The sequence below is a fragment of the Oncorhynchus kisutch genome, linkage group LG17 (assembly GCF_002021735.2).
Source record: "Oncorhynchus kisutch isolate 150728-3 linkage group LG17, Okis_V2, whole genome shotgun sequence".
Lineage (NCBI taxonomy): Eukaryota > Metazoa > Chordata > Actinopteri > Salmoniformes > Salmonidae > Oncorhynchus > Oncorhynchus kisutch.
The window spans coordinates 23042797-23051618 of NC_034190.2; the positions used below are offsets into that span (position 1 = coordinate 23042797).

Below are 8822 nucleotides of genomic sequence, written 5' to 3' on the forward strand. Positions count from 1 at the left end.
TGATTATCATAATGTTCCCTTCACATCAATCATTCATTCATAATGCACCTACTCAACAGTAAACACACACACACTCTACTTTCTCCCGTCTGCATACATACTATAATACCGTGGGAGGGGCGTGGAGTTAATGTGAGCGAGGGAAAGGCATCACAGTAGGTGCCCACACACACACACACACACAGTAATATGAGAGAAGAAAGCATCACGGTAGATAAATGCAGAAAGGGGGAAAACTCCAATCACAACTTCCTTCAATCACTGTACAGTACAGAAAGGCACATTTGAATATTTCCTACCTGAAAGTACGAATACTATACAATTTTAATCACTATTTAACATGTAGATGCTTTTTGTGTCTCTCAGGTTTGGCTTTTTCAGCATAAAATATTGGGGGAAGAGGTACAGCTGGTAATGTCTGGCAGAGAGGAGAAAAACATGCTTTAAATGTCTCTGATGAAGAATCACTTAAAGAACAATGAGACAGAGAGAGAGATGGCCGGCGACTGTGGTGAAAAAGAGAGAGCGAGAAAGAGAGTGCATAGAAATTCTTTATGAAGGTGTTTTAGTTAAGTAGAGCGATGGAGGAAAGTTTAGTTCACCTCTAAGAGCATTTGATCTGCTCTCATCCTCCTCTTGTATGATGGAACAAAAGTATATATTACAGTAGAACAGAACAGAATGCAATGCAATACTATACTATACAATAGAATATTGGGAATCTACTAAATGGATTATCTAAATTCTCTACTTAATTTCTACCCCCTAACTCGCTTCATTCTAGGGGGTGGGGGTGAGAAGAGAAGGAAGGGAGAGGAGGAGAAAAAAGAAATAGCCGACCAACTGTCCTTCATTTCCACAGCACAAGGTTCTCTCTCTCTCTCTCTCTCTCTATCTCTCTCTTGCTCTCTCTCTCTCTTGCTCTCTCTCTCTTGCTCTCTCTCTCTATCTCTCTCTTGCTCTCTCTCTCTCTCTCTCTCTCTTGCGCTCTCTCTCTCTCTCTCTCTTGCGCTCTCTCTCCCTTTCTCTTTTTCTCTCTGAGGAAGAGGATTATAACAAACCTATACCGTTGTAAACTTGAATGAACCTAACCCACAATCTACCATACTGTAACACACACTATAATGTCCTAAACAGAATACTTCCATACTATACTTCCACATTAGCCAGGCTATCAGAAGGTGTTCTCAAACCCCTAATAAGGGCCCTCAAGAGAAGCCCTAAAGAGGGGAAGGAGTCAGTGAACTAAGCCTACGGTATAAATCCACTGACCCTTCTCATCAATGATGCAGAATAAGAGAACAGAAACATGATTACCCTTTTAGCTGCTACGGGAGAGGGGGAGAGAATGAGAGAGGAGGGAGAGGGGGAGAGAATGAGAGAGGAGGGAGAGAGCAAGGGAGAGATGAGAGAGGAAGGAGAGAGCAGGAGAGAGATGAGAGAGCAGGGGAGAGGAGGGAGAGAGGGGGAGAGAATGAGAGGAGGAAGAGGGGGAGAGAATGAGAGAGGAGGGAGACGGGGAGAGAATGAGAGAGGATGAAGAGGGGGAGAGAGATGAGAGAGGAGGGGAAGAGAGATGAGAGAGGAGGGAGAGGGGGAGAATGAGAGAGGAGGTGGAGAGCAGGAGAGAGATGAGAGAGGAGGGAGAGGGGGAGAATGAGAGAGGAGGGAGAGAGCAGGAGAGAATGAGAGGAGGAAGAGGGGGAGAGAATGTGAGAGGATGGAGAGGGGGAGAGAGATGAGAGAGATGAGAGAGGAGGGAGAGAGAGATGAGAGAGGAGGGGGAGAGAGATGAGAGAGGGGGAGAGAGATGAGAGAGGAGGGAGGGGGGGGGAGAATGAGAGAGGAGGGAGAGAGCAGGAGAGAGATGAGAGAGGGGGGAGAAAGGAAGACCGAGAGAGTTGAGTGAGCAAGAGACGGGGAGAGAGAGATGAGATACTCATCATCTTTAATGCTTTAGATTAGTAATGACAGATACAGTTACAGTATTGTTATATCAGTAAAATCTCATGTCAAGTGTTTTTATTAAGGATGACGTGTTTGGATAGTCTTTGGGGAGAGATGACATTGATCTGTTAAGAATTACTCTGATAGGGTGATTCTTACACACACACACACACATACACACACACGCACACACACAAACACACAGCTTATTAGGATATAACTACAATTTGACCTTTAGTAATTAAAAAACAGGTAAACAATAATGTATAATACAGCTAAATCACAATATGAATAGCATTTCCTCTTCCAGGGCAACTTTGAATTTATCATCATCACAGCCACTGAGTTGGAAATGATGCCCTCTCAAGATAAGAGACGTGCTTATTGTTTGATTAATTCGTTCAGACCTGGCTATTATAATCTCCTCACCACTATAACAGCTTGATCAGGAGTCAGGAGGTAATTTCATTGAGGTGACATGTTATCTAAACTACAGGAATAAAAAGCTATTATGCTAATATCATCTCATAGTCATCAATCATCTGCGATAGAGCTTTCACATCATTCCTTGTTCCACCTCTGATGTAGTGTGTGTGTGTGTGTGTGTGTGTGTGTGTGTGTGTGTGTGTGTGTGTGTGTGTGTGTGTGTGTGTGTGTGTGTGTGTGTGTGTGTGTGTGTGTGTGTGTGTGTGTGTGTGTGTGTGTGTGTGTGTGTGTGTGCGTGTGTGTGTGTGTGTGTGTGTGTCGGAGGGAGAGAGGGAGAGAGGGAGGGAGAGAGGGAGGGAGGAAGGGAGCGATTTGAACACATCCTCATTATATTTACCGGGACCCCGGGGCGGTGTGTGCGCTCGTGTGGAAACAAAAATCTTTAAGCGAGCAGGTCTGTCGTTCACAGACACCCGCAATAACGGGAAGGAGTCTATGGTTTTAGACAGTTTGGAGAAACTGCCCAGAGTTATATAGTTGTATTTTTTTTCCTGTCTTGTTGTTCAACGAAAGCAGACTTTGATACGTTTATTCTTCAAAATAATTCGGAGGAATTTAGGCCTATACCTTCGTTTTTGTTTTCTCAATGAAAGTAGGCTTTTCTAACTCAATGATGCATTTTGACCACTTTTAATTGATTTAATATATAGTGTATTATTTTACACATTTGTATTTCTCCACAAAACGGGGCTAAATCGAAGGTCCTGAACTAAATATGCTGAAGAAGATGACCAGTAGTTGTGCACGCCGGAGTCCATGTGACGTCAGAGAGACAGGCGAGTTAAAAGCAGAGAGCGCATCAGGAGTGGCATGGTTGGTTTGTGGATCATAGATCACAACATCCCTGCCTCTTTGGACTGCAAATAATGTGTTTCACCAGACTGACTGGACGGTAAACATATTCATTATTTCAGCGCGTCACCAACCGTCAACCGACTTGGACACCTGAGCCATCCCCAAAAAAACATCCCAAGGGAGAATTGCTCTATAGCTGATATTTCTCTAATACCTCAATAGAAGAGCCGAAGAACACCTGAAGCAGACTGTTCATTACAAACCAAATATTGGGTGCCGGCACGTTACCCGCAGTGGAAAGCAGTGTGTCTTGGTGTTGATTTGATTTAGTCAAAGTTACCTTTACGCACAGATCTAGCACACGTGTAACTTACCCAGATTCCTTCTTCGGAACTGACCTTAGATCAGCGTCTACGGGCTACTTGATCCTGATGCATTGATGAGTGACAGTTGGACATTGTGCTGGTGCTTGATCCTTTAAAGTTTGCCGACATTCACTGATGTTTGATATCATGGCTTACCCGCAGCTAGGATACCCCTATTCACCCACACACCAGGTAATGCGTTTTTCACTAAATTAGAAGAAACTTGAAAGTGTGGTGAAGGAAAACATTGTTTGTTTCTGTACTTTATAAGCTAGTGTCTCCGGTTTTGCAGATACATCATATAGCCTACGTTTTTTAAACATTTTTTTTACAAAATAACTGTGATTTATTGGTAGCCTTTTTCGTTTTGTGCTCATGTATTGCGTATTGTCTATATTTCTACTAAATAATGTTTTCTTGTTTTCGCGCCAGTTCCTCATGAGCACGAGCTCTTTGGCCAGCTGCTTCGAGCCTGGCGGAAGGTCTCTCCTGGACTCAGGTGTGACGCATCCCTCTCCCCAGCCTCTTCGGTGCCCAGCGTACGAGAGCAGGCTGCTCGGCTCCCCGGGCCAGGAGATACCAACCCCGGCTATAGGTCTGGGTGTGTATGGAGCTGGCTATGGAAAGAGCCAAGGGTACTATGGCACCTGCGGAGGCGACGCAACAGCTCTGTATGCCAGGGTAGGTAGGCTTTTTTTTCTATATTTGACTTTCCTTCTTTTTTCCTTCTTTTTTTCATTTAATTGGTCATGTCAGCGAAAATAAAAAAGGACAAACCTTTGTCCAATTCGTGCGCACTGGACTGATCCATATCTGTGGTGAGCAAAGTAGACAAAACAAAACATAATTGACTCCGTTTTTGAAAGGTTTTGTCAAGTTATGTCAATGAAAGTCTTTTGATTTCATATCTGCAGGGAACCTTGGAGTCCAAAGATGGAGCTTCTGCACATGTGGGAGCCTCTCAAACCCCTGCATACTATCCATATGATTACGCATTTGGGCAGTATCCATATGACCGATATGGGTATGTCTACTACTATGTTATCTGTTTCTAAATAACTTGTCATTCTTGTAAACATCAAAATATTATCTAAATATGAGAAATAGGAATAAGGCATTGATGCATAACATAGTTCCATTTACACATGTATATCTCTTGAACATATATGTCAAACACCAAGTACAAGGAGGAAAAAATACAATATTTGAAAACGAAGCTCCACCACATATTAGATCCATTCAACATAATGTGAAAAATGCAATATTTGGAAGAGTTTCTCTGTCAAATTCACTCCTATTCTGACACCACTCCCCTCACCTCCCTTCTCCCAGGTATGGGTCATCTGTGGACAGTGCCGCAGCACGAAGGAAGAACGCTACCAGGGAGACCACCAGCACTCTGAAGGCCTGGCTGCAGGAGCACCAGAAGAACCCGTATCCCACCAAGGGAGAGAAGATCATGCTGGCCATCATCACCAAGATGACACTTACACAGGTAACAACTGGCTCAGTGTTTGGGGATGAATATGTTAGTTGGAGCTCTTCTGAACATATCATGTGTAGGTATAGGGTTAAGGTTTGGGATACAGTACATGCTCGATCGAGGAGTACTAGGCACTGGTTAATCACAGAAGAAGATTACATCCCACAGAAATGTGTCTTCTGCTTTATCCTAAAGCCTCCTAAAGACCCAAATACACATACATACGATGCCCCTGGAGCAGGTTTAGGGGTTAAGTGCCATGCTCAGGGCCACAACAGTAGGCTTGGGAATTGATCAAATATGTAATGATTTATTAATGTGTTTGTTCATTCAGGTGTCCACGTGGTTTGCCAATGCGCGGCGGAGGTTGAAGAAGGAGAACAAAGTCACATGGTCACCACGAGCCAATAAAAGCTCTGATGAGAGGGGCTGTGAAGATGACAGTGATGGTGTGGAGGGATCGCAAGAGGAGGAGCCAATCAAACGTGAGATAGATGTTGATGGTGAGTGCATGTGTACCATAGATTTATATAATTAACTAGACGAACCCATTAACATGCTACCCGCTCTCACAGTCAACTCAGAATCAGATGTTCATCCATGTTTCTCAAACTTGAAATTTGGAAGTTGTTCCAAACATCAAATTTGGAAGAGTTTATGGTTAAGTTCAGGCATTAATTCCAAATTCTTAAGGTGAGGCATTAACTCTGAATGGTTAAGGTATAGGGTTAAGGTTTGGGATAGGCTATCGCAGGATTCAAACGTTCAACCTTTGGAATCAGAGGCAGATGCTTACTGTTTCCCCAAGTGGCTGGTTTCCACGTCATCTCCTGACATCCACAGACATGGATGGACGTCGAATACTGACTGGTATCACGAGTGACCTGGCTGTTAAAATGGCTTCCCATTCATTTATATGGAAGTTGCTTTCTATCCGTCCTGTCTATTTGTGATTGTTAAAACATCTTTCTATTTTTTGGTTGTAGACTCTGTAACGGGGAGGTGTGTGGACTTAAAACAGAGTGACCTGGAGGACTTTGATCTGCTGGAGTCAGATGGTTCTGACTGCGACCCTAAACACCCGTTTCACACCAAAGACACCCCAGTACACACACCACCGGACCAGCGCCACCCCCCCAAAGACCCTTCCAACAGCCCACTCACACATACCCCAGACACACTCCGACACGGGAATGAACGATTGCCACAGTCAGCAGATTGCCTCAAAAACACACCAGACCACGACCGAACAACCAACTCATTCTACACTCAACGGGACCTGCGAAGTACAGAGAGCAGCAAACCTAACATCTGGTCCATTGCACAAACTGCTGCTATCCAACCTGAGTTCCCTCCATGCATGCACACAGCCACTCCCAGCGAGGCCCTCTCCCCAGGGGGGTATCTGACCGAAGTACCCAACCTGAAGGTGAGGGCGGCTGAGCAGCAGGACTCGCCAGTGGCTACTCTGAGAGATTGGGTGGACGGGGTCTTCCACGACCCCCTGTTCAGACAGAGTTCCTTTAAACCTGTGCTGTCCAAGTCAGCCATGGACAGGGTGTGGATTGGGTTAAATGGATAGGCGATGGAAGGCAGAACTCTGTTGAACATGTTACCTCGTCTTTGCAGTATGTATCGACTTCCTTAGAGAGACATACAGAGACTGCTATCCTCTCACCATTTGAATTAACTCAACCTGAGCAGAAGGCTATCTGAACTCCTTATGATACTACATGCTTCCATGCCTTTTTTTGTTTTAGAAAAATGTCAATACATGAATGCACATAAACGGCAGTATAATGATGTTATAATGACAAACATCAGAACAATGACGTTTTGCATAAATATCAAATTCAGACTACTTTCACTTTAAATGCATTTTTAAATGAGTGGAAAAAAGAGGGATTCAATCCCTTTGGACACTAAGAAAAGCAAAGTAGTAGCCTACCCATTATCCCAGTAAAATGATCCCCCACATTCAACAGATTAAAAAGTTCTGGGTTGTTGAATCACTAAAACACACTGATAATATGTTGTTTTATGATCTGGGAAGTGGGGACACAGAGTATCCTAGTGGTGTACACCTTTTCCAGACCTCTTATAATAACCTGAAGCATGACAGCACAATGTTTCCTCTTAAACCAAGTAGTGCATAATATACAGTATGTTTTGCTTATGATCACATCTGATAGACGTATTTCACACTTCTTGCACTAAAGTCCGATTGCAGTTGATGAGTCACGGAAATAAACAATTGTTTTTTTTGCAGAATGATGTTCTCTGTTGAGTGTGATTTCGCCTTGCGTTCGCTCTCCATGGTGCTGAAACAGGGTACGTTGTTGACCAGCCTGTAGCCTACGTTTTGCAAATGCAAGTATCTTAAATTTGTTATTAAGCCAAAATTGAAAGGATTAACCTTTATGGGTGCCTTGTGTTCGCTCTCCATGGTGCTGAAATTGTGTCGCGTAAACCAACATCTACTAAATCACATGCACATATATCATAGTCTAGTAATGACATTCAATATATATATATGAATATAATAATAACCATATTTTTACCTATTATATTTCTAGGTTTATTTTACATTTTGTATTGAACTTTCAATTTCCTCCAAGACTAAATATTTTGCACATATAGTTCCTCAATTAATGCACCTTGGAGTGCGAGAGAGAGTGTAGGATATTTCTCCCTCATTTATGTGTGTGTGTGTAAAAGGCGGCAAGCTGGGCATCGTTGAGCCGTGACTAATTCCAACACAGAGGACAGGGCTGCTAAATTGTTAAATCGATGCCACTTCCACAGCGGGCCCAGATATAGCAGCAATCAGCGATGCGTCTCTTTTCATTAGGCGGCTTTTGACTGCATCAACCTGGGACCATGAGCTGCGCATCCACCGCTCTCTAAACGGGTCATGATCAAATATACTCCATTATAGAATATACTCCATTAGCGAAGAGTTGAGCTCCTTAACACACTTCTTAATCTAATAGCTTTATCTCCACTGACTTCATGCAATATCTTCGTATTTTCCCGCTGAAGGGATAGGAGTAGCCTAGGCCTAACATTATAAGAGATCCATGACATGATGCCATTCAACCCGAGGGTTGAGTGAGACTTTTCAACAGTTTGAATAATACATGGCATGAGAGAAATCGAATGGATGAATAATATTGATACAAATCAGTTAAAATTCGATCAGGTAAACATCTTGTAAATATATATAGTAAAGGCCTACATCATGGACTTATTTTGATTCTTTGAATTATCCCACCCGTCATATAATTATCACTTTATAAGATGCTTTATTAATGTCGTTGCAGCAAGCCAATTTAGTAAGATATAACATTATAAACCTACAGCAATAGCTTTCCCACCCTAAAATCCTACAATATCCCAAAAACCTTAAGTTGTCAAAAACAATAAATTATTCAACATAACTTCACGAATTTTAGGCATCCTAAAATGTTCCATAAACACTTCCTAAATAAGAGTTGAAGAACAATTATAGGGTCCAGGATGGATAAACTACTTTTCCCTCTCTCTTCCTTTCTCCTGCGTTTTCGGTTTAGGAAAGATAATAAAGTATTAAACAGAACAGAGCCGAGATCTTCTGAGGCCTTGTATGGAATTAACCATTTCAGTGTAAATAATTCAAGAAGAATTCAACCGAGAATTCCATTCTTTTTCTGTTTCATAAATAAATTAGATGTAAGATGATAAATAATGACATCTGGCTCTTCCTG

The 8822-nt window shown here is 42.6% G+C and overlaps 1 protein-coding gene across 1 annotated transcript; it reads left to right on the top strand.

Moving 5' to 3' along the window:
* Nucleotides 1–3262: 3262 nt before the first annotated feature.
* Nucleotides 3263–7279, top strand: LOC109908632 (iroquois-class homeodomain protein irx-4-A-like). Its single transcript, XM_020507292.2, has 6 exons — nucleotides 3263–3785; nucleotides 4026–4274; nucleotides 4508–4617; nucleotides 4926–5088; nucleotides 5411–5579; nucleotides 6063–7279. The coding sequence occupies exons 1-6, from the start codon at nucleotides 3729–3731 to the stop codon at nucleotides 6656–6658; spliced, it is 1344 nt and encodes a 447-aa protein (XP_020362881.2). The 5' UTR covers nucleotides 3263–3728; the 3' UTR covers nucleotides 6659–7279.
* The last annotated feature ends 1543 nt before the right edge of the window (nucleotides 7280–8822 follow it).

Bases quoted from the DNA above. Each gene is read 5' to 3' on its own strand.
- LOC109908632 (XM_020507292.2), top strand. From the start codon at position 3,729: ATGTTTGATATCATGGCTTACCCGCAGCTAGGATACCCCTATTCACCC. The intron at 3,786-4,025 runs GTAATGCGTTTT...TTTTCGCGCCAG, and splicing joins CCTATTCACCCACACACCAG to TTCCTCATGAGCACGAGCTC. The intron at 4,618-4,925 runs GTATGTCTACTA...CCCTTCTCCCAG, and splicing joins TATCCATATGACCGATATGG to GTATGGGTCATCTGTGGACA.